General features: G+C 43.0%; 1 protein-coding gene across 3 annotated transcripts; it reads right to left on the bottom strand.

The window, feature by feature from the left end:
• Window positions 1–2,912: 2,912 nt before the first annotated feature.
• Window positions 2,913–25,783, bottom strand: IP6K2 (inositol hexakisphosphate kinase 2). Of its 3 annotated transcripts, none has more exons than XM_039559064.1 (6): window positions 25,688–25,783; window positions 9,960–10,258; window positions 7,589–7,811; window positions 6,556–6,731; window positions 5,122–5,297; window positions 2,913–3,697 (listed from the first exon to the last, which is right to left on the bottom strand). In XM_039559064.1, the coding sequence occupies exons 2-6, from the start codon at window positions 10,159–10,161 to the stop codon at window positions 3,200–3,202; spliced, it is 1,275 nt and encodes a 424-aa protein (XP_039414998.1). In that variant the 5' UTR covers window positions 10,162–10,258; window positions 25,688–25,783; the 3' UTR covers window positions 2,913–3,199. The 3 variants fall into 3 exon arrangements, with proteins under 3 accessions (XP_039414998.1, XP_039414999.1, XP_010388376.1); XM_039559065.1 differs by lacking the exon at window positions 25,688–25,783 and adding an exon at window positions 25,598–25,616 and having other exon boundaries at window positions 2,919–3,697; XM_010390074.3 differs by lacking the exon at window positions 25,688–25,783 and having other exon boundaries at window positions 2,919–3,697; window positions 9,960–10,394.
• Between the last annotated feature and the right edge of the window lie 876 nt (window positions 25,784–26,659).

Here is a 26,659-nt window from a genome sequence, read left to right as displayed (position 1 = left end):
ACCAGTGCAGAGTCAGGCCCAGCACACTGCAGCCACCCTGGGCGATGGTCCTGCTAGGGCAGGGCTGGCAGGAAAAGGTGGGTCTTCTCCAAAGCATCAGGAAGCAGACAGGGAGGAGACCAGACACAGGGGAGCCTTGAGGAACAGGGACGTGCGCTCAGCATCCTCCTCCATGGAGCAGAGGCTGCAGAAACTACAGAATGGGGGGTCCCTGCCAGGCTGTCCCAGCTCCTGACCCCCATCCCAGCAGCAGGGCTGCTCTGGGGAGGTGCCTCTCACATGGCGCAGGGCCCCCCAGGACCCATCAGGGAGCCAACCCAGCTGCCCCTCCCCAGTGCTTCTCTCCTGCTGGCACAACCAGTGCAGAGGAAAGCTCACTGCCCAGGGAGGACCAGAGCTGTTGGGAGCCATGCTCAGAGCATGCGCAGGAACAAAAAAAGCCCTCGGGTCTATTCCCCAGCCCAGCTGCTGCTCTCCCATTATTCCATCACTCTGTCGTTTGCCATGGGCCATGAGGCAGGTGACCACAAACACTCTCCACAACCCCAAACCCTGCTCATCCCACTTGTGTCCCCCAGGAAGCCCAGGCTCGGGGGGAGGGTAGCATGGCCATTTACAGGGACTGTGGGAACCCTGTTCCCGCCCCAGCTGTTGGCAGTTACACAACTGCCTTTCCATAAACAAGGAATTTCTCTGAGGGATCTGTGCAGAACAGCATGAAAAGAAAACAAACCTGCTCTTGAACTTTGCAAGATAACATGCCATTTAGAGGTACGTGCACATGGGTTGCCCCATTTTTAACCTTCGAGGATGTGGCTCAAGCGAGGGATTTTTCCTCCTGACGTTTTGCTCCTACATACCTCAAAGTAACTAATGAAAAAGGTCTTCACTGTCCCTGCTCCCCCACTCCCAGCTGCTGCAGCCCAGGAAATTCCCAACCACATTGTTACTTTGCAGCACTGGCACAGCATCTCTTAATCCTTGGACAATATTAGCAAAAGGATTTTAGCAGTGCTGGCCTGAGCCCACAAGGGCAGGTCCCTCCACCTTCCTACAGCAGCACCAACCACACCTGGGGGCTTGCTATTATTCTATATGGACCCCCAAGTGCTCCAGGTCTGGCTGCTGACACCATACTGCTGAAATCATATCTGGACGGAGCTTACCCCGCTGGCAGTGTCTCTGCAGCTCCCTGCCTGTACCCAGGGCCGTGGCTGCAGGCAGCAAAACAAAGAGGGTTTGTTCTGGAGGCAGCTTGCATCAGAGCAAATGTGATTGTTCTCATCGGATTTTATGAATTCCCTCCAGAGTTCCTACGTAACACAAGTACATTAGGGCACTTTATCCCTGCTAATTTCAGACTACAAAGTCAAATCATGTATCAGATGAATCTGCACAGGGAGACTTGTTCATAAGTAGCAGCAATGACAGGCGACCACAGTGCCTGCCAAGAGACTCGTCATTAGCTCATTAGCAGAGGACATCACATTGTAAACTGGAGAACTGAAAAGGAAACATCACCTTGCAGCCATGGCCCCGCTCCTTGTGCTGGGCACATCTTGGGAACAGCAGGCAGTAGTGCTGCTCATCAGTGCTGAAGGCATTTTGCAGTTGAGATGCCAAGAATAAGTAGCCCCATCCTCCCCCCTTGCCCAAAGCTTTTTGCAGCCAGTGCCAGGAGCTCTGCAGGGGCTGCTCACAGGGCCCCATCAGCTGCACTCAGCACTAGTCTTACCCAGGAGCAACACACAGCCTGTTCAGGCTGGACAAGCCAATCTCCAGACAAAACAGCCCATATGCTGGCATATAATAGTGAAGTGACTGCAAGATGTAAAAATACCTGTTTTACACCAAAATCAGTTGGTGCCTGAGCACTGTGCAACAACACAAACCCAAACGAAAACCAAACAAAAACCCCCCACCCACAAACTCATGTATAAGCAAAGGTAAAAAACTTCTTTAAAAAGTACAAAGGAGCACAGGAGAGCCATCAGAGACTTTGATCAGGAGAACTTGATAGCAACTGCCAGGGAATATGAAACTGAAGCTGCAGGGCTACAGCCAGCTGAAGAGGGTGACCTTCCACGAGCAGATCTGCAGCCTTCCTGTCACATCCCACCTCTCCTCTCCTAAGCAAGCCTGCAGGCAAAGTATGGGCCAGGGAGATGATCCACCTGACTCTTCTGCACAGACTGACTCCTTCATTCTGATTATCCCCACACTTACCTCAGCACTTCCACACCCATTTTTCTCTTGCACTATCATGATGACGTACAAGCCTCACAAGGAGAGAAGTCATTTAGATAAATAAATGCTCCTCTTAAAAGAACCGTTGGCTTACTCTTTCAGTTACTCACTACCCTCTCACTTCCCGATGCTTCCTTCCTGTTTGTCCCAAGAAAGATTTTAAGCTGCTTAAGGTACTTTTCAGGCTTGGCAGGTCTGCCCTGGTTGCTGCCGTTGCAGCTAATCCTGTACAAGTTTTACACGTTTTGCCCTAGCTTAGGTTAAATAACATCTATAGCTCTCTAGAAATAGGTTACACAGCATGAGATCTAGTTACAAGGCCCTGGAACAAGAAATAGGTTGTTGATTTCAAGAGCAAGTTCTCAGTGATCAGTCCTCACTCTGGCTGGAAGGGACCTCTGGAGGCCTCTCAGAAGCTGTCTTTACCCTGTCTACACAGACCCTGTTGTCTTAGCCTCTCCTCAAAGGGAAGGTGTTTGGGCCTGCCAGCTCAGCGGCTGCTGGGCTTGCTTATCACTCTTGACAGGAGGCCCAGGACAGACGCGCCATCCCACAGGTGGTCTCATGAGGCAGGTAAGCCTTGCTGTTCATATGCTGCTTCTGCATTACACCAGAGATCTGAGCTTCATCTCCTCCTCAGGCACCAGCAACAACAGAAGCATCACTTACAATGAACAAAAAGAATTTTATTGGAACATATACACACAGGGATAACAGAGGTATCTGAGTAATCAAATATGGAATGTTTAAGAAAGTTAAAATAAATAAGGATACCAAGTTTTGCCAGTGCTAGGTCCAGCACCAATGTAAGTAAATGCCCTCTGAACAAGTCTGACTCTGACAGGACCGTCCCTGCAGAGCCTGTAAAGATTCCTACCACCAGAAAGTGGCCAATAATTTTGGAATACAAACAGTCACAATAGTGCTTTCTACTGATGTGCATTCACACTGTTTATTCGCTACTTTCGTCTCTTATTTCTTTAATAATATCTATTAAATTCTGGAGTCCAAAAACATAACCTGTGTCTTGGCCCTCATGCACCACACTATCTTCACCATAGTACTTGCAGGTTGTGTGGGCAAAGTCTATCATGCGGACATCGACAGTACTGGCAGTTGGTTTGTAGGCATAGGCTCCTGCTGACTCATCTGAAGATTCCTCTGAAAGGTCCTCTAGGTCCTCGGGGTCCGAGTCAACGGCAACTTCCTGCCTTTCCTTCCCATCATAAATGATCAGCAAGGAGCTGGAATAGAAGCGGTAAGACTCCTGTTTCTCCAGCACAGACTTGAGTTCAGTAAGTTTTTTAATAACGGACTCAAAGAGTTCCCTGCGCAGGTATTTGCCGTTATGAAAGAACTGGTAAAGTGCTTCTTTGAATCCTTGGACTGAGAGTTTTCTTCCATGGTATTTGTTCATGAACATCAGCTGGCCAGTGCCTGCCTGGTAGACCTGCATATACAAACACAGGACAAGAGAAAAGGAATAGTTAAAATTGCTGGTACACTGACACCAAAGCCTTGAGGGAACATAAAAAAAATTTAAGAACTAAAAAAGCATGCTCCTTAAAGCTTTTACAAGATGACATACTACTCTCTAAAACTGCTCTTGCACAATTACAGAAACTGCTATCAACAGATCCAGCAGCGCCTGTGCAACTGAGAGGAAGTGGAAAATTCCTTCAGTTTAGATTTAAGTTTTCCACCCAGCATGTAAGAATGAGGACTGGAAATGAGATTAGGAAAGCTGCAGCCAAGATCTCCAAAGTTAAGCTACAGCTTGTACCACAGCCACTCATTCAGCTCATTACCTGCCTCTGCTCTAGGATGTTGATTCCCAGCATGCTGAGATCTGAGTGACAGCAAACATTCCTATCCAAAACTAAGGTGTACCCCATAATCATCTGTACCTAAAGAAGTCAGAGGTGCTCCTGCAGGAAGGTTATTTCCTATAGAAGAGTGGTCTATAGTTCAATAATGCCTAAACATGTAGGTCAAGAAAGGATTGCAGGTGCTTCCAAAGTTCCTCTTTGTTTTCCAGCCCAGATCAACACTGGAAAGTGAACAAGGGCCATGCCACACTCAAATCCCAGCACACTGTGGTTAGAAGTGCAGCTCCCACACTTTCATTTCTGCCTCATGTTTTTCTCTGAAGTTGAACAGTGAGCCGAACACCACACATGCCAATAGGCGTGCTGTGGAACAAGTCCTAGCAAACAACTGCTAGCATTCCTGGAATCTATTGGATGGGTGGAGAGAGGCTTCAGAAAAAAACTCAAACACAAACATGTTGTTTCCCATTTGTCACTCCAGGAATACAGAAACAAGTAAACAAAAAATTCAGGTGAAAGTCCACACAATGTCTCCTCATCTGGCAACAAGTCTTATTAAATTTACCAAGCACTTCTTTCCTGCACTTTGCAACAAGTCTACTTCATGCAGAGAATGATCTGTGGCTTTTCAGAGTTACAGAACAGAACTGAACTGATTGCTTCTTAATATTTTGACAGATTTCCATGTCCTTCATTTTAAAATGCATATAACTGGCCCTCCTTGTAACCGTTCCCTATGCTACACTGAAATGTTAATTGGATCAGTAGTTTTAACAGTTTTGAACTGCTGATATGGTGCAGGAGGCTGTTTGTGTGTTCAGAGCCTGCACTCAACTCGTGCAGAGCGTGGGCTGCAGGTTGCTCCTGCAGATGCTGCCACCTCCAACTGATCAGTGATACTTAAAAGCCTCACTCCCCTCTGTGAGGGAAACGAAGCACAGCAGCTCAAGGGTAACAGCTTGTGGCATGACTACATAAACCCAAAACTCCACTAACAGAAATAGGTGCAAGTCTGCTGGCCACACGTGATGAGTTCTGCTCTCACCTGCATGCCACAGACTCGCACTCCAATCACAGCTGAGGTGCTCTGCTGACACTTGCGGATCTGATTTGCCTTCTTCTCCTCAGACGCGTCGTCGCCGTGCTGCCGGGTCCCCATCTTCAGGTCCAGCACACACGGAACCTCGTAGCGAGACGTCAGGTTCTCCAGCAAAATGAATTCTGAGCAGTTAAGGAACAAGCCTCACAATGAGGAATACAGGTTTTAAAAACATTACCTCAGATTTTATAGTGCCTCACTCTTAACTTTAAGCATACCCGAAACATGCCTAGTATAAAGTAATCTATCAAAAATTACAGTGACATAAATTTAGATGCCCACTCTGCTTTAAGCCAGTTCCACCTTTACTGGTCTCTAGATACTAGTGAATTTTCACATTAAGTGAAAACCAAAAGCAATCAGGGTTATAAAGAAACATAACGTGGCAGCTGACTTTGAATTATGAAATATTTCCTGTCTAGCAAGAGATTTTTTTTTTCTATGGGAAATGAAGATTTTGTGTGTTTGTGTTATCACTCAGAATCAGTGAAGCATTTTCATACCATCTTTACAACTTTAAAACATCTGTATTAACACTGTTCCAAAGATAACACACACTTCTTAGGCAACTGAATAATCATCTACAGTGAAATGGTGAGGGTACCAGCCAAAAAAAATCCTTTCTATCTATTTGATCATTTATTAGTCATAGATGTTTCAGTAATCCATCACCGAAACTCCTCACACATGAGAAATTTGTTTACCTCAGTATTTAGATATTATTACTTTTGCAGGATGTATCAGTTGCATCCAAGCCTACAGCTTGGATAGAATGCTCAGGGTGGAGATGTTTGCCTATGGTTCCCACAGCACAAAACCAATGTGCTTCAGCTTTCATGGATTCAATCAGATTTTTGTTTCTCATGCTCCAATCCTACATGACTGTTTATATTCAACTTCTCTTAAAGCTCATTAAAAAGAGGCTACTAGAAGCAGAACACTCCAGGCACTGGAACATCCTCTGTATTTAAGAAACTGATGAAAAGGGAAAAAGGACACTGGTTTTTAAGATCACCAGTATCAAAACAGTAGTAAAAAGCGAGAGAACTCTTCTCCTTTGAAAGCTTTCACTAGAAACTGTTCTTGTGAAAGACACCAAACACAGTATGCTGTAAAACCTGTCCACTAGCTTACCCACAATGTGAAGATTTTAATTCAGTTCTCTGAATTTCCTAGCTTAGGTAGTTTGTTACATGCTGGAAAAGCCCATTTCTAGAAAGTGCTGGCAAACCCTTCAAAGATGCCAAATAAATCACAGCTTCAGAGAGTCTCTCAGGACTGCAGTTAAGCCTGCTCTGTACTCTTATCTGCAATGTTGAAGAAATAAAAGGCACAGCCCTACTCATTGCATTGTTATGAGGTACTTTCAGGAAAGGATACTATATTGATTTCGGTGCTTGGCGTTTTCCTTCATCCGCTGTAACTGTTGCTGGTGACATTTCATGCTCCAAGGATTATGGTGTTTAAACTGAGAACTGACATTTCCTTTTTTCTCTACAGTGTAATACAAGACTTCAGATTTCTTCAGCCACTCAAATTCTTCCTCCAGTTTGTGACTAGAAAAACAGAACAAAGTAGCAAACTATAAGTCAAGTGGAAAAATAAGCTCTTGAAGAGGGGTTGGCAATGGATTTAACTTTACAAGCTATTTTGCTCACTTTCATTAATAGAAGCAAAAGCTTTATTTTCCTCTCTGTGCAAGTGGACAAGATGCCCATGACCAGTATTTCAATCATTATAAAGCTACCTCCATACTAATATAAATTAGCATATAGCCAAATGTCACAGAACCTGCAGTAATTCTACTTATATATCCTTTACCTGTGTGAATGACTTCTGTGAAGTAATACAAGAGGCAGTGATGCACTTTAAGGCTTATCCTTAGCTAAGGTCACTGCTTTTAACACATCACATCACAGCCCACAGTTTATGGTGAGCACAATTAATAGAAATGAACAAGGGTAAAAATGTCATTAACAGGGATAAAGCAGGATTCCTAACAAAGTATGCCATATATAGTAGCACTTAAATACATTTGGGGTTGCAAGGGCTTTTTTTAAACTATTGTTCTTCTGCAGGCGAGTCAATGTTTTTTGTTTGTTTGTAGGGGTTGTTTTTTGTGGCTGGGGGGTTTTTTTGTTTGTTTTGTGGTTTTTTTTTTCTGTTTCTGAAGCTTCAAAAGTAACACTGGGAAACCTGTTTCAACTGACCACAGCAGTAAAAAATGAAAAGACTCAACATGCTACTGAGGGCTAAGGACACACTAGTTTCACTAGTGAATCTGTCTGCACTGAAGAGGCCAGGAAAAGCAAAATAAACAAGAGAAGAAAAGAAAATGAAAGCAAAGGAGTTCTGGAGAATTCTCGAGACCAGAATTTGACAGCAAAGAAAAAAAAAAAAAATCAAAATTTACCTTTTCATTTTTTCCTCTTTCCTGTGCTGCCGGACCCATTCCTTAGACATCTTCTCATTTTCTAACAACATAGTCTTTTTGTTAGTCCACCGCAATAGCTTACTTTTGGGTTCACAGTCAGAGTTATCTAAGTTTTCTAAGTTATCGTGGTCCCCATTTAATGGATATGCTATTAGACATAAGTTTCCATCTTCATCCTCTTCAAAGCTCACTGACACCACACCTGAAGAGAAAAAGCACCCAGACAGTTATGAATTGCTCAAGTGACAAGCAAGCCTTTTAGAACACAGTATTTTACACTAAGAATACAGCAACTTTATTTTTTCTCTTACCCCAGTCCTTAGTTTCTATCTTGCCACAGGCCAAACCTCATCTGCCAACCTAACAAATATCAAAAGAGCTAGACAAAAATGACACCTCACAAAAGACAATTTATCATGTTGACAAAACAATGATACAAAAAGGTCATTTTCTCTCTCTGAGGCAGTCAAGTAACAATCAAATAATAACAGGACACAATTTCAATTAATAAAATTTTTTATTAATTAAAAAAAACTCCTGACTGGTCTGATTCTAAGTGAGATGTAAAACATTTGTTAACATCTTGCAGTGAAAAGTGACTTGCACAAAAAAAACTCACACCAAAAACTTTTTAAATTTTGCATGACAGCAAAGCAAAAAGCACTTATCCAAACAATATTTGGTTATTAGATCCCCAAGGGAAAGGAAAGATGTGCAAGGAGAGCAAAACAAGGGAAATGTCACATTACAACAGAAACTAGTCCAAAAGCTTCCATTTAGAATCACCATGTTTAATTATACATTTTCTTCTATTTTTTGGAATTTATTTTATTGATACTGGTTATGCAGCAATCTTGTGGAATAAGTAACAAAAATGCAATACAAAGCAAATCTGTTTGTGGTACAGAAACACTGTGAACCTCAAAAGCATTTTTTTCTCCTCATCCTCTAGAGCACTGCATTGCATTTTAGGAGTCTTAGTGAAGCACTGACAGATGTGCCCAGTGCTACACAAACAAGTCTCAGGGGTTAATGGAGAAGCCATAACAATTGTATTAATTGTTTTTTGTTTTCCAGTCCCCTATTTCAGATCAATCAGTCTGCACAGTTCTTGCAGCTCATCACTAGCTAGGGGAGAGGGCTCAGTGAGAGACGGAACTTCCAAGCTGGGCAGGCAGCTCCCAGACCTGCAGTGGCTGGGGCAGGGAGAGCAGAAACTGACAGTCCCGCTGTCACAAAGGAAAGAACAATGGGAAAAAGGGTGGGGGAGCCAGCTAGCAAACGACTTCTTTGCCTTTACTCTGGAAAAAAATCCAGAAGTGGACCAAGTGAGGCCCCTTCCCCCTAAATCCCTCCCCATACTTCCCAGAGCGCCACATACACTAGTACAATTGTTCTGTTACATTTTGAAAAGTATCATTCAAATATCAGATTTTCTTCCAGTCCAACAGAACTTGTAATTAGACATGGCAAAAAGTCTCTGTAAAGGAGCAGGATATATTAACTGTGAAACATCTCTGAAGTCTTCCATCACTTCCACAAACAGAACACAAAACTTCATCACCATCATGGTTGTTAAAATCAATGTGCTTTAAAAAGCAACTCCATTTTTAAAAAGTGCTTCAGACATATTATTTATTAATCATCAGGCAGCAATTGATGGAATAGGAGAGAGAAAAAGAAGTATTCCTGTTAACTAGTGCAATTCTTAGGAGAACTGGAATTTCCACTCCTACATAACTTCTGACTCAGCCTCATCATGGCTACTTGATCCTTGCCTACCTAAATGCCAGGAATTTTCATTTCCTAAATGGCAGAAATAACACTGCAAGTATTCAACAAGACACCTTACTGGCATATACTTAGTGTGATCAAAATGAAAGTCAGAGGAGAAATCAAAGCACAAAAGAGACTACAACTAAGCTTACACAAAACACTATTATCCAACCTTACCAAATCCCTTGTAAACAAACATTAAACAAGTGGCAAAAAAAAAAAAAAGAAAAAAGAAAAAAAAAAGAATTAAAAATCCACCAAAAAAAAAAGCAGCAGATAATTACTGAAAATATTCTCAAGCTGTTAGCTACTTACCTGTGCCTAAGGGAGATATATGGGCTATCACCAGCAGAGCTGCTCTACTCTAATGCTGTTAGTCAGCCCAAACACCAACTTGGCAAGCATTTCCAGCCTGCATCTCTCCACAGCCTGCCTCAGACAACATCAAAATACGTGAAAAAAACCCCTAAAATCTCTTCCACACAGAAGAGATTTCAGAGAAAACAGAGAGCACAGCACACTTGCATTTACAGAAACGAAAAGCCCAACCCCATTCAGAGGTTTGGTAACTTACCCTCATACTGTGGAGTGAATTTACGCATTTCTGTTGGGAGAGTCTCATAGAACTGGTGTTCTCTCTGAATAAGGGGTTTACAGATGGTCTTGTCATTAAACCGAAGGACACAGGAGTGTCCTCCAACTTGGTGGACAAAAGGCTCGAGCAGGACTCCCTTGGAATAGTGCTCCACTTCCATAGCTCCAAATGCTGGGCTCATCCTTGTAGCACATTAGACAGAGGAAGGCGACAGTAGTGAAGGCAGTTCAGAGCCTGAAGCCTCCGAGAACCGCGGGTGTTTACTCTGATTCAAAAGTCTGTTAAGGCAAACACAAGAGAGCGGCGGCCGTCAGTGTCCGCGCACGCTGCGGCCTGGGCAGCACGACGGGAGCCGAGCGGGCCCGAGGGGAGCCGAGAGCAGCCGAGCGCGCGCCGCTCTCCGTCCGGACGCGGCCGACTGCGGCCGAGCGCGGGGCGCAGCCAGGCAGGCTCCGGAGGCCGCGCCCCCGCCGCGTCGCAGCCAATGGGGGCGGGGCGGGGCGGGGCGGGGCGGCCGGCGCCGCTCGCCCCTTCCCCGAAAGAAACCCCCCGTGGCCACCCTAGCGAGTCCCCCCGCCAGCCGCGCCTGTCGCCCTCCAGCGCCCGACCCCGGAGACAGGAGCGCCAGCGCTCCCAACGACACTCCCCGCCTCCTGCGCCAGCCCGAAAAACCGGGAATTAACACCGAGCGTACAATTCCTCCCTTCCAGGCAGGGACAGCAACCAACCAACGTCCAGGGTGGGACCAGGGTTTATTTCACCGGTTCATTCACAACAATATGTCAGACACCGAAAATATTACTCAGATACAAGCTCTTCATAGGCAAGCCGTAATGCTAATGTGCCATTTTCCAAGAACATCTTTTTTTGGTACATCCAGCAGAAGGCAATGCTCAGCTGCACCCGAAGGTTCTGCTTCTGCACCCTGTGACCGCATGCTGCTCGGTTCTGGGCAGCCGCCAGTTTCACGCAACCTGGACTTCTGAAAGCAATTAAAGGAGCGAAGCTAAAAATCAAAACATGACTGCCTTGTTCTCTGCCTTCCAGTAAATTTTTAAGTCCAGTTACTCTAATTTTAGACCAAATCTTTAATGATTAACTTTTTGCGGCTAAAAACAACCTCATGCTTATTTTGCCTGAAGATCGTTACACGAACAATAATGCACTTAATTCTAAGAGACTACAAAGTGTTCTAGGTCACAGGTCTATTTTTATTTGTCCTCCTTAGATATTTAACAGCTTTACATTAACTGGAAAAGCAGAGACCTGCAGGCTTAAAGCAGCGGCGCTACCAGAACTACAGACGCCTACAGCATGTCCTGGACATAAGAGCATTAATGGAATTAAGCAACTAAACTGCCTAAAGAAACAACAGATCGATCAACTGAATGAACTCCAGGTCCTGCAATGTTTACCTGCATCTAAAGATAACAGGTCAATACGAGTTGAATGTATTTTTGTTGGTGGGGCTTTTTGTTGGGTTTCTTTTTTTCCTCCTTTCTTCCAAGTGCCTCATTTGACAAAACATTATCAGGTTGCTCTTTTTTCTTTTTTTTCCCCTCTTTAATCTGGAATAGTATTCCCCAGAAACAATACTGTCTTCTGATAACCTATATTATTAAGATTACAGCAATATCGGTAAACTTTCATTTCTCTTTGTACTACTTTTAATTTCCTAGCATTCTTTTTATAATGCAGCTACTGCACCACCAGAGAATTTTCTTACCTACCTCAGCATCAACAATTTGACAACTCAGAGACACACATATAAAAAACTCTCAGTTACACCCCGAATGCGAGCCACTTCAAAAAAACCTACCCAACTGCACCAAGCTGAAGTGCCCAGACAAGACAGAAAAGCCATGTAACCATGGCCTGTCCCCAAACCCCGGGCAGTCCAATGTATCTCTTCAGCTGCCACAGTCAGAAGGGAGCACTGTTAGTGCTCCAGAGTCACAGATTTATTTCTCCATGGCTCCCCACAGTAGCACCCACTCCACGCAGAGCTACACTGCTCTTCCCTAAGGCTCACCTGCAAGCTGACTTACCAGCACATGAGTAACACACTTGGAGCTGTCAGGAAACGCACACTTAACAAGTCACATTAGCTCCTGAGTAAACTCTGAGAATTGTTTCCATTTTCTATTACAGAAACTATAAGCACCAATCTGTATAATGCAACAGTAATTTTTTAACTCTTGAGTTTTCATTGGGATTTTCTAGAGCCAGTAATGCCTCCACAGTCTTCTGGAATTTCCAAGGGAAAGCCAGAAGCGTGCCAGGTTTCACTGGAGGTGCAGTAACATATGCACATGATCTTACAGTGCCAGAGCTTTACACTGGCACAGCCACTTTTAACAGCCTTGCAGAACAGCAGCAGTACAAGAGCCACTCTTTCCAAGACAGCATCACCATTCTGTGGCTGCCTTCCTAATTACCCGATACAGAGACGCTGACTGCCGACTGCAGCGATTCAGACTGAGAAAGTACCTTGCAATATCCTTTAACCTCAAACACTTAAGTCTATCCCAGTCTTCCTCTCCTGCGTTGAGTTGCATCAGCAGTTAAGTCTTGAAGATATTTATGCTGTAGAAATGACTCTAGCAAAAATCACCTCCAACACAGAAATTGCACACCTTGTTTACCCAACACATCTTCAGGGAGCTCATTAGTAGCAGCTCAACTTGTTGGCTTTCATGGATGCCCAAGTGGTCTGGACAATACTTGGATGTGGATCACCACACACACTCAGCAATGGAATTGCCAAGCACAGAATTGGACAGGACTACTCATTGTGCTTCACCCTTTCCTGAACAAGTAAGATCTGGCAGCACATCACACAGTGTAACTTCCCATTTGAAGAAAAACAAAGCAAGTTTTTTTAATTGCTCTGATACTATAAAAATGATTTTATAAGTTACGCAATATTTAGACAGGCTTGGAGTTTTTTTGAGAGAAATGCTAGAAACACCTGTACTTAGTCAAACACAGCGTACCCAGTCAGCACCACCACAAGACAAACGTGGATCTACCAGAAGTAAAGGGGGAGGCTCACACAAATTCAGATGAGTTTACTGTGGCTGTATTAGTAAGCTTTCCTTCTGTTTTTATCTTCCAAAAACCACAGTGTAACTCCCCCATGTTCTGTTTCTACAACTGAATTTTTGTAGTATATATCCCTGCTGGAAAAGTTCTATTAATACAGCTCTGCAGTAGAAGCTGTGTGCAAGGACTGCTGAACAGAGCATCAACAAGGAGTTCCTTGCTACAAAGCCTTTAACTGAGCTCCTTAATTGTGCAAAGCAATTTAGTGCCTTTCTATGAAGCTAAAACACAGATACGATTTGAACATAGTAACAGTACTCAAGAAGACAGCAGCAAGACCACGTAATCTTGTCAACAGTTTAGGTTTCAGTGAGGCTTTAGTTTTCACTTTGATCAATTAATGTATTGTAGCCATTCAAGCAGCACTTTTTACCTAATAAATTCAGTTTGTTTTCACCCAATGAAATTCTTCTCACTTGCAAAAAGGCTTTGAGTAAGATCTTAAGGTTTTTTTCTGCTGCATGCCTTAACATTACCATTACTAACAATCAGGATTTGTTTGTCATTTTGGCTCTCCTTAATATTTGGAATCTTGCCATTCAGATGAACAGGGCCTGGAGCACAACTGTAATGCCCATCAGAAATGCTCTGCACTGTTTCATTTATAAATACCTTAATTCCATAAACAGCCTCACAATATGCCAAACTGGTTGCAGTTACTTACAAATGAAAGCTTAGACCGAAGACCAACAGTTTCAAGTGGCATTGATGTTGACCAGCACAAGCACAATGCAATTCTTCACTGCCTTTCCTCTGATTCTACACCCAGTTTGTTCTCAGTGCTCTTTGGGAAGAAAGAGCCCAGAACAGCTGTTTTTAGGCAATCTTCCCAGATACCAAATGCAGACTCACTGTACCCTGCCCTTTTCCTCCTACGTGCTTTTAAGTGCCTTTGGCTAAGAGTTTTTGCTCAAAGGACACATCAGCCAAAAAAGCAGATTTATTAACCCTTCACATGTCAAGCTTTTAAGAGAAAAATCTGACGTAACTTGAAGGAGCAAACAAAAATTTGCCTAGACACAGTAACATTAGCTTGAGCAATGTCATTCCTACAGTAAGCAGCAGAAGGCGTTTAAAACCCAAACCTGCAAACCAGAAGTGATATTTACACACATCCCCATCACGTGTGACAATGACCATCAGAAGAATACCGCAATGAATTCACGTTTTCAGGCTTTTAATATTAATCTCAGGTGATGGCATTCTTTGGAAGGTACTTCATGTCATTACAGATTCTCAACTTAGTCCCACACATAATTGCATTAATGAACACATCCTCTGGAGAGCACAGCTTTCAATTAAGCAGCAGCTTCTTCTTCATAACAATCTCAAAAATAATACACCTCCTGCCAAAACTCTGTAATGGTAGAACTACTGATGCAGAGCTGCCCTTCTGTTAAATCTGTTAAAATTAGGTTCTCTCTAGTGCAGGCTTTTTACTTTGGATGGTCAGTATCTTCAACTCCACATAGCCCTAAATCAGCTTTACAGCGACAGAAATAACAAGGCAGCAAAGCTCTCTGCCTGTCCTTTTTTCTCAGTTCACTGGGCAGTGCAGAGGAAGCTGACAGGGTAGAGATCTGCAGAGCAGAGCTGCTGCAGGGTGCTGTAACTGCTGAACCAGACAAAGCAAAGCCCCTTCCCGAGGTTCCAAGGAAACAGAGGAATGGCACAGTCAGCCAACAGAAGAGAAAAGAGTATCAGTGACCTATTAGATCAGCCAAAGAGAAAGCTGCTTCAGCATAAAGAACATTCCGGAAGAAAAAAAAATAGCTGAGAATGGACACAGGAAGATACAAGTAACAACGCGGAAAGCACACAGTATGTTTTTGAGAGCCCACCCACCACCTGTTTTCATGCACAAAATTGAAAAGGTACCCAAGGTGTGAGTTGGTAAGTCATCACAATGCTCGAAGAGAATGACCCTTCACGACTTAAGCAAGATAAACACATTGTGAGAGCTTACAATACACCTATCAACCAGGAACGATTACAGGAATTTTACAAGTCCTCATATGACTGAACTACTTGTTTCATTACTAATAACGTGGTACTTTACAAACAGCAAGACACATTCCTTGAATCAAAGGAAGCAGAGGATGCAACTCCAGAGTACTAAAAGCATTAGATATGTTACACATGCTCAGGCTCAAAGGTCTTGCACAGCTTGTGATTAATTCTGATGAAAACCAATGCCACTCCTCTACACAAAACACTGTTTTATTAGCAAATATGCCCAAACTAACATTAGTAATGATTTGCTTCTAACATTCACTTTTGCTACTGCTTGGCTCAGGAGTTACTCTGATGTGTTCTGTTTTCAGAAGTTCTTGAGATTAGAATGGAGATACTCATATCCTCTAGTGTCCAGTCAGCTGCCTTAGAACAGTATCAGAAATACATTTTAAAAATAAACTGCATCAGATTAGGGAGCAAAACTTCTAAAATAAGTGGTTTTAATTCTTAACAGAAAAATGATCTCTGCATTCATTTATCACAACTGTTTTAATCAATTCCTGATTGTGGGGATGCATTTTACTTCTAAATATAAAGCAAATCCCACACTAGGATAGTTTTTGAAGCCTTTTGTATCTACAATAGAATAAATATAACTAAGTAGTAAAATCTATAGTTTCTAACCTTTTAACTCATTAAGACAGAAATGCAGAGCCCATAGAATAATGTGCTTGTATGAATCCTACAGTTTTGGGAAAAGTCTTAAGAGCAGCCCTAAATTCTGCATAATTACAGAAAGCAAACATTTATCACAGTAACTAATTTGGAGGGAAAAGTTTATCTTCAGTAGAAAAGTGCACTGACATTGTCAGTTCTCAGAATTTTTTTATTTATAAACAAAAAAAAGTCCTATAAACAGCAAATAATTCAAATTTAATACAGCAGACAATAAATAGTCTTCAACACCCTGAGGGGTAGAGGGACAGTCTCATACCATCAAGGGGGAGGAGAGTCTTTCTTTAAAAGATAGACGGGGGGAGGAAAGCCCCCTTCTTTTTCATTAAGTATAACTCGAAACAGGTGGTTGTGATGCTCTGACTTTCTATGCAAGTCAAGTTTATTTAAGCTCTTTTGCAGCAAATCCATCAATACAGTGATCATCAAGTTCCACGACTTGTACTCAGGGATGAGTAAGCATGACATTTGGTAAGAACACTCAGCAGAACACATGCATACTCAAGAGTAAGATACCAACTCCTTCAGACCCACATATTGGGTCTATGTGTGCATTCCCTTTGAAGCAGGAACACTTTTACTATAGCCTTTAGTGGTAAATCATGAGGGTGCTGGGAGTCAGACACTGTAGTGGCATATCTATCATAACCACCTACAGACACAAAAAGCCAAGAAAGAGCAAATTCTTATTACATGTAAGCTGCTTGGGCTAGACCAGTAAAAGAAGCCACCTGCTTCTTAAAAATACTGATATAATTTTATATATTTTTGTAACGTATCTTTACTAAATGGCTGGTGATTGCACAGCAGTACATTGCTGTAGTTTAGAAAAATTAAGTCATTTCTCCAGATAAATAAGGAAACGAATGCCTTGGATTAATTTCACAAATTAAAGGCTACGTACTGGAGAGGCATACTGGCTGTCCACAGAAAATTCTGAGTCGAAAGGCACCCACAGGGATCATAATTTATTTAATCGTGCAAAACAGACTGAATCTAGAAACCCAGAATTATACATGAAGTCGTGCACAAAATTCCTACAAAACACGTTTGCAAAACCCTTTGGGAACATGACTGAGCTAACTCCACAGCAGTCTCAGTCCATCAAGGTAGAAAGGTAATCCTATTTTTAACATTAGCTTTCAAAACATCAGCAAACATTTAACATTGGCAAACAAAAGATTCCCACCAAGGAAGAATGCATTTTCTGCTTTCAAACTGCTGAAAAATACCTTGAAATGCCCTAACTTCTTCTGAGGATGTCAGCTATATCACTCCTAAAAGCACTACTCCTCTAGGTATTTCTTCCATTCCGAGAGGAGAGGGACAGTCCAACAGCAGCTACAATGGCAAAGGAGTCGCCAGTGCTACACTGAAGTCCTGTTCTGAGTTTCTCAGGACTGTAAGACAGCACCCTGAGAGATCCTTTTCTATAACCAGAGCATCAAGCCTTTTCTATTCACTATGAATTTTGTCTGTAAGACAGAAATGAAAGACCATGCGCTGAGAGGCCGAAAAATGGACAAAGATGCACTCTTTCAATGAAAAACATTTCTTTAAACTAGCAACATATTTATCCCATCTCTTTTAGTCCCTAAACATGGAGTTCTAGTTTTGTCTGCCTTTAAATATAACCCAACACAGACATAAACACTGCCAGACAGGTTAAGACATGTATTTATACCTGTAAATTGAATACCATAGCTCCAGAGCCACCTCCTATGATGCCATAAAGATTTTTTGCCTTTTCTTTTATACTCCTGTTATACCTTTTTTACAACTTCTGTATTCCTAGTGCTTTTTGCCTACATTCTTGGACTTGTTTGTCAAGCTGAGAGACTAAACATTTTAGAAGCTTCATAGCTAGGGATCAGTGTAACCCAGACCCCAAGGTCCTCTCCAGAACACATTTTGTAAACTAAGATAGAACCATCCAGGGGAAGGCTCCTTGGGGATGGCGGCTCATTCACTGGGGAATCTTTGATAGATCTGCTAATTAGTAAAACCTATAATGTTATACCAGATCTTTTGGGGGTCCATTTTGGCGGGGTGCATTTCGGTGCATTTGACGTGGACGTGTGCACCTAAGGATCCTTAAAATAAATACCAAGGTAAAATCCCTTTTCCCCTTCTAACCGTGTACGACTCTTGATTTTAAGACCAGGAAAAGGCATCTCTATACCAGAAAGACTTTTGAATATAGCTTTAACAAACAAAACTAATTATGAAACGTTAGGCATAACATATTAAGGGAGCAAACTACACACAAACCAATCTGAAGTTGCATAATGTTCTATGGATATTATTCCTCATGCACAATTATTATCCCTATCTTTCTTAAACCAGGTCTACATTATTAGGAGAAACCCAGTTCCCTAATCCTTTTGTCTAGGAAAGCAAGGCAAGTCACCAAGGCTGTCTCCAAGAACTTCTAGCTTTTTTACATAAGCATGCACAGCAGCCCCTCAGCTGCAATTTCTTAAAATTCACCAAGGAGGTTATGTGCTCAGTGCAATTGATATTTCAACATTTAAAACAGCAACAGCTTTCAGCTTTTCCTACACCATTTGTAATCCGTAATCTTAACACCTACATACACAAAGTTCTGGAAAAATGCCAATTTTACCTCTCAAGTAAAGCTATTTTATCTCCCTGGAACTAAAATAAAGCCAAGTTACAAGTTACTAAGCATATTCATACAGTAAAGAGCATTTCTGACCTATGTAGTTTTTTCAGGGATTGTGTAATTTAAGAACTAGTCTCTTTTCCAAGTAAAAATGCCATGGAAACTAAGAAACCTGAACCACCAAAACTAAGATACTTAAACTTCCTATTTAGAAACTGATCCATCTTAAAACGGTATTCTGGCCTCAGCGGCCAAAACCACCAGTTGCTACAAAAAGACAATACTGCCCTTTGTCGTGGAGAAACCAAAATAGCACTCAGCCTTTAATCTTCTGAAAATATGACAGCAAGAGCTAAATTGTGTGGATTACACACATGGAAGTATTATTCAAGACACCAACACCCTCAAGAAATTCCAGCATTAAGATTAAAATAAATCCAGGATTATGCCTTTCTCATTACCATGAATTTAGCAGTCTGGGAACTGTATTTTGAGCCACTCAATGAAAGAACATGGAATCTTTGTGACCAGCCCTTCAGTTGTGACTCATTTGCCATATATGGTAAGAAAAATAAAATTCATATAGGACAAGTGTCAAGTCCCTTTCAAAGGTCACCTTCATTTAACTATACAAAGATTTTCTCTCATTTCCTTTAGAAATCCCAACCCCTAATGCTTTTTATACCATAAGCACTAGCGGCCCACAGGACAAGATTGCTAAATTAAAGCTTTGATGCCTAAATCCTACAATCCAAGCTAACTCCTTGAGCAAAAACTTCCAAAGGAATGCACAGCAAAGATCATTAACAAATAAATTATTATAGGAAGAACGGTACCAAAAATGCACAGTAACCTATTTCATGCTTCTCATTTATGTGTATATTCACCTACACCATCAATATACCTCAAAAGAAGTTTAGTCCCTTTATGCATAAAAATTATTGAAAAGTAGCCCAGAAGGAGATAAAGTCATCATGTTTTGGAATGCCCATCCCCACTTTTAACTGTAATTCTACAAGTGTAGGTTCCAAGAATACTTCCGATGACTAAGATAAATGGAGTTTTTGCTCCAGAACAGCTCACATTAATGGGATGCATTTAATATATCTTTTAAAACTGTATTTATGTTTCAAAACACCTCAGACTACTGCAAACACATCTCAATTCAGGTAACACAACCTAGATTTACATCTTACAGGGAAGAGTTTGTATGATTCAGTGACCTCTACATACTCTTTCCCTGAAGAGTCAAAAATAACTGAGACCTAAGACCTTGAACACACAGCTCCCTGCAGGGTTGCCAGAGCAATTATAGAAGTTCAAATGCAAAAGATACAATGGAATAATTTCAATGTGCTTCTTGCTTAACTGCAGCAGATTGGATGAGCGCAAGTAAGAACAGGAGAAGAGTCTTACAAGACAGACTCTCATGTGGCACAACAAAACTAAGGGAAAAAATCTTGACTGTTTCCCCTGGTAAATGCAATTCATTTCAAGAACAGTTTTTTTCCTAGGAAAAGGGAAAAGGACCTTTTCTACAAGTACACCTGCACAGTACTTAAAAAAATTCTTTAAAAAATTATATGTATTTCATGTTTCATTGTTCAGTGATCTCCTAGTACACCATCTGGGGCCAATTACAGGCTGAGCATAATAATCACTGGCAAAGAATTAATCCTTTTAATCTCATACAGTTTACATATTCAAACAGCAATACAAAACCACTTGAAAAAAATCTTATCAATTTCAGTAATCTAGAAAAGGAAGCTCCAGTGGGAGCTTGGCTGTGTTGCTCTTATCCCCGCAGCAGGCTGAAATACATTTAACGATACACAAGAACCAGCTAGTTTTAATAGCCCAGGCAATGGGACACAGCTGGAGTATGTCTGATTCCCTTAAAAATATCTGTTGCTTTACAGGCAATTTTTATAGTAGCCAGCAAGTGTGCACTGCACAACAGTTTTCAAAGAGAAACCATCACTCACCAAAAAGGGAAGAATCAGACAGGATGATTACCAAAAACCTACTTTCTCTTCAAAATTTGGCAACATAGCACCACCATCCACAGTGTGCTGATGTTCCAATTCTGCATTTTGAAAAAACAGCATACTATGAGCAGAAAAACGTAAGTCAAGCTTATGAAAAAAGCATTTTATTTTCTGAAAGCAAACTTTGCAGATAGTGATGTTAAAACATTAATTGCACTTTAAAACATAATCACGATTCAGCATTTAAGTTTAAATACGTCAGAGGCTTTGTTTAAATGGAACAACGTGAAGTCAGTCATCCTCTCACCATGCAATTCACTGCAGCTCCATCAGCATTTACTTCATCTACCTTCATCCTCAAGAGACTACTTATCTATCTCCACAAATTCCAAATTACTCCCCCAACCATTTTGTTCCCTCCCTGTTGGAAATGATACAACTTCTAAATTTTTTTACGTAACTTTGGTCAAGGGTATCTAGGACTATACCTTCAACTTTAATACTCACAGATGTCTCTTCAGAAAACTGACTGGTTCTATTAAGCCAGAACCAATTTTCCTAAGGTATCTTGAACAGATTCCCAGTTGCAATGACAGTTATATTAGTATGAACACACCTACCCATCAATTTAACCTCATATCTCCTGTTAAATTGAACCAACCTTCTGAAAGTGCTAACACCTTAGAAAGATCAAGATGATGCCTATCATGTCAGGCAGTTTCATTTCTCATTTCTGTAACATCATTAAACTAAATTATGTCATTAAAAAAAAAAAATCAATTGCCATCACACCGTCCCCATATATCCAAAGCACAAGGCAAAAAAATTACCATTTTTCTGGAAAAAGAGATGAGAAAGGAAAAGAGCAAATGTCAAAAGAAAAGAGGTCATCTTCAATAAGCATGAAATTAAGCAGCAGCCAAAATTCCTGATGGGGTTTCAGGCAGCGTAGAAAATTTCTGCATCACAGCACTGCACAGCTATCTGGGTATGCTTAAAGCCCTCTATGCTTCAAGAAAATAGAAGCGTTTTTGCTGTGCTCATTCTAATACAGACTTTGGCATAAAGCCCCCAAACCCTTGCTTTTTCTGACTGTGATTTTCTGACAAAAAATAACCTCAATAATTGTATCTTTTGTCCTTGAGTCTGTTCATTTTAAGTCTCAACAACCTGGGGCAATATTAACCAGTTTCAGCAAGTCATCCAAATGCCTTTTTTGTTTTGTTTTGTTCCTTCCAACTTTTTGGATGCCAGCAGAGCAGGACAGAAGACAGGGACCAAGAGAGGCAGTACAGCTGAATGGCTACTGTGTGAATTCAGTAGTTCCCTGTTCTGTTTGGGCTCTTAACTGGCTAACAAGCACATGCACAGCTCCGAACCAGGCACTGCCTGTGCCACCTCTTGCCCTACGATCCTACTATCCATCACGACACACACACACAAAGCAAGACTCTCAGTGGCCAAAACCATTTTATGAGCAAGCCTTTCTTTGTCCAGTAAAAATGCAAAACTGGGCAGTAACTGGTTCCAGCTGTCTCCAACAGAGAATCCTCCACATGCAGGAGCAATCCAGACACAGGGTCAAAGGCTGCATGTTGATAGCTGATAACAGCAGAGTGGTACATTCTGTACCTATTATGAAGATTATCATTCCCTTATTCTAACATGGCCCATCTTTCAGAGACACAGTCAGGGCTTCAAAGGCTTTGCGCCACACAAGCCAAGAATTTGTGGAAGATTTCAAGCTCTGAACACCTGATTAAACACAACCAATGACAGACCTTCATTTGAACAAACAATTTTGTTTCCATTATGCCTTCCAGTATTTCAGATTTTGCAGAAGGAGAAATTTCTAGCTACTTGCAGCACATCATACAGTGTCATACAGCTTTTTGCAAAAGGGGGAAAAATAACTATTTTTCAATAAAATAAGTTACCATGAAAGGCCCAAAATTAACATTCTAATGAGACATTTCTAACAAAAGTTATAGAAAGACATATCTGCAGTTATACCTTAAAACTCTTAATGTAACCTCTTGATATTTGTAAACCATCCCTGTATTGTTTCAAAGATGCAATAACCTTGGGCAAGACAGGAAGCCAGGTAAAAGAATTAGCAAGAGGAAAAAACCTCTCCCTGCAATGGAAAATTTTCATCTCTTCAAGCAAGGCAGAGATGCTCAGCCGGACCTGCGTTGCCTGGAGACCAACCACAGCTTCTTGCCAACAGGGACGAGCTAAGCATCAGCAAATTCAACAGCTGATAAGCGGATGAACTGAATGAGAGGTGGCAAGGTTTTTCCACACATCAATGTAAAATCCTGACAGCTTTCAGATAATGGTTCTAGCCCATGCTCACTAGATAAACAAGAATTATTATGAATGTAAAATGTCAGCCTAAGAAAGCTTCAAACTGCTCTATATTTGGCTCTTACCCCCACACTTTGGGTACAACTAGAGCAGTAAATACCACACTCAAGATAAAAATTCTAGCTGCACCTCAGTTTCTGCCCTTTCAATCTTTGGATGTGGTACATGAACATTTGGAATACATTCCTACCCATTAAACAAGTTCTGTGTTTAAGCAAGGGTGCAGAACTATTAAGGAAACCAGTGAATGACATCAAAAAGGAAGAGCCTATACCTCGGCTTAGCATTAAAAACCACATCAAATCTTGTTTCACTTCAAAAACCAGCCTTTGCCCCCAGCCTTTCCCACTTGAAGCACAGCTCCCCAGGAAGGCCAGCATCATGTATGCTAGAGAGGAGACACTTGTTCTGCCTATTCTGGTCCTGGACCTACTCTCAAGCTCAGGCAGGCATTAACCCCGCTGCAGGAGCAGCACTCCTGACCTCTCAAAGAAACACCTCAGCTATCTCCCACACCATCAAATAGGAATCGTTGAAAATAATTAACATTTAATACCAGTTACTCCAGAATTTCCCTAGACCTTATCTAATTCAATTCACTAAAAAATACTCAGACAGTAAAGAACTAGAAATTCTAAAGAATGGCTTCTATTTCATTTATCCCTGTAGGTAAATTCCACAAGGATACTGTACGTCACTAGTGAAGCAGATCTTTCACCGCCAACCTGACAGCACACATTTCCCTGCCTCCAGTGAAACCAAAAGGGCAGACATTTGTGTGTCACCACTGCTGACAGACTGAGACACCCTCAGTGCCTCGAGGTTTGCACCCTTCCCCTACCTGTCAAAAGAAAAACATCCCCAAAACAGCCTCATGCTCCCCAGCTGACTAGAGAACAACTAAAGCACCACCAATACCAGTGACCTGGATGAAAGCCCATCCACTGACATGCAGCAAAAAGGTTCTTGAACATCTTTTCTCATCCTGGTTTTTCAAAACGTCATGCCTGACAAATGCTAAATCTTCCTTCCGAGCAACTGGTAGGGAAAGAATTTTTGAGAGTACAAAGCCCAGGATTCATGTGACTGACCACTGTCCAGTTTTCCAGCTGCTTCCAAACTACCACACCAGATACGGCTATGACAGCTCTGATCTACCTTTCCTCCAGAAGAAACAGCAACATAAAGCTTCCATTTGCTTGTATGACTGAAGCACCATAGACAAGATAACAGACTTACTTCAGAAAGGTATAAACATCAAAGACAGAAAAGAAAAACAGGTTTTTTTCAATTAAATGAATGTAAATTTATGAAAAGCTACACGGCCAAGTTTAATATCTGGAATTTCTTACAAACAAGTACATGTGAATGGCTGTAATCCTTCCCACGACCTTTAACCAGGAGACACTTCTGAACACTTTGTATTATTTTATTTAAAGGAATTTTCCTGAATTCTGGCAGTTAAATCACTGGGTTCTTATTTACTGAAGAAAAAAAATGCAACAGCAATCTGAAAGACGCTAAATCAGCCAAATGTAAACAAATTAATCAGTCCATTTTTAAACCACACATTTATATGTGGATGCATGTGTATATAAACTCAGTTTCCATTCCTTAATGTTACAATTAAGGTAACATTACGATTACACAAATGAATTTAACTTAAAGAAAATTTTACAAGTCGGTTTTATCTCATATATATACGAGAAAAATTATGACCAAAGAGGCCAATTCTTGGCCAAAACAACCCTGACCTTGTTATTCTCAAGTGTCAGATATGAACTGTTCTACTACCATTTCAGTGCTGCACGTTGAGTAATGACCAATACATCACCTGACTGAAAAGTTAAACCAAACATTAATGTTCCAGAACCAAATATTAAAGCCAAATTCTAATTACAATATTTGACACAGAACTGTCCCCTTAGATGTTCACGAAAAGCACAGGGGCACTGGATGCATTTCTAAAACAGCTGAGTATATGGGACACATAAGGCACTGTATCAAAAAAACAGAAAGGGGGAAAAGAAAAAAGGCAGCCTAGAAGTAGAGGGCGATTAAATTCCAGCATACATCAGGAAAGATATCAGTGTTAAACATGTGTACTTTTTACAGTGGAATTAAGGCCAAGGGCATATCAGGGTGTAACTACCAAGAAGTTGTTATTCCATCAACAACGATAACATTTATTTCCTTAAGCTGGATGCCTATTTCCAAAGCCTCAACCACAAGTGTTTTTGTTTAAACCGTCTGCAGCTCCCAAGTCACGTTAACAAGGTATTATAAAACCGTGATGCTCAAACCAGTTCCTAACAAGGCATCACCCAGCACTTCTAGTTTACAGAGAAAAAGGGCATTCTTGAGCATCACATCCACTTATGCAACACATCCCGCAGCACCCGTTTTTCATTCTGAACTATCACCGAGCGTACCAAGCAGCCGTCAGAGCAGCAGCACACCCATCACCCGGGCAAAACGGACGGATAACGTCAGACGATTCACAGAACTGCTGAGTAAGAGCCTGAGGCGACCACCAGCCCCGAGGTCAGCAGCCACTCGAGATACAAGCGCGGCCCCCCCGCGCCGAGCCCGGGCCAGAGCGGCCGGCAGCCCCCGCCCCGCAAGAGCCGCGGAGAGCGCAGGAAGCGCTGTGCGGACGGGGATGCTCCGCGGGAGCTGTCACCGCTGTCCCCCCGCCGACCAGACCCGCATCCCCGGGGTGACGCCAGGCCAGGGCCCCCCTCCCTGCCCGCTGAGCACGGCAATGCCCCGAGGCCGCCACCGAGCATCCCCGCCGGGCAGCCGCCCATCTCCGCCTCGCCGGGCCGGGCACCGACCTGCGGGCGGGCGGGGCTGCGGCTGTCCCCACAGCGGCGAGCCCCCCGGGGGCAGGAGCAGCGGCGGGGGGAGCGGGGCACACCCGTTACCTGGTGCGGGGCCGGCGCCGGCGGCGGCCTCAGCGCTTTTGTTCCTCAGACGTCAAGATGGCGGCGCGGCGCGTGGCCGGCCCTCCTCGCTCCGGCGCGCCCCGCCCTCCCGCCCGCCTCCCCATTGGCTGGGCGCGCAGCGCCGCGCGCTGATTGGGCGCCGCCGGCGCCGCTGTTGCCAGGGGAGGCGAGGCAGGGGCGGCCCCGGGCTCCCTCCGTGTCCCGGCCCGGCCGCGCGCCCCCTCCTCGGGGAGCACGGGCAGCGGCCGGCGGGGACGAGCGACCCCTCCGGTCTCCCAGCTGGCCCTGCCTCCGCTCCGCGAGGCAAACACAGGGCAGGGCACGGCCTCCGCCCGAGCGCCCCGCGCTGGGCACCTGGCTGTGGCCCCAAGCTTGGAGACACCACCCAGGCACGCATAGGATGGGGCCTGTGCCCTTCACCTCCCTGACCTGTGGATTCAACCTCCGCAAGCCGCAGCAGCCATGGTCAGGGCTCTCCGTAACTTGCCCTCAGTGCCTGCTTGAAAACCATTTGTCCCTTGGTGTGCGATACATGCCGTCAGTTCGGACGGGCCCAGCGCGTAGCTACAGGGCGCCTCCATAGCTCGCCCCCCGAGGAGGCAGAGGAAGAGCATCTGCAGAGCCCTGGAAGCACAGGAGGCACGTGGGGCTGTGTGCCTGAGCTCACTGCACATCCTGTGCTTCTGCTTCTCTACACCAAAAATCTCAGGCAAAGGCAGCTGAAAGTCCCGGAGGCTCCCCTCACTCAGCTTTACCCTGGATGACTTTTTCGAGCCAGTGCCTGATGTTCAAAATGCAATTGCAGTCGTCAAGGTTTGAATGCAAGGCCACTATCTGCGGGTAACAACAGAGCCACCATCATTGTAAGGAAAAAGAATAATGAGATTATTGCAGTTTAAATTACTAAGCAACAGTCTCTCTGACAATGAACTTAGTAAAGCTCTGTCATCT

This window comes from Corvus cornix, chromosome 12 (assembly GCF_000738735.6).
Source record: "Corvus cornix cornix isolate S_Up_H32 chromosome 12, ASM73873v5, whole genome shotgun sequence".
NCBI lineage: Eukaryota > Metazoa > Chordata > Aves > Passeriformes > Corvidae > Corvus > Corvus cornix.
This window is presented reverse-complemented; position numbering and strand designations above follow the sequence as displayed.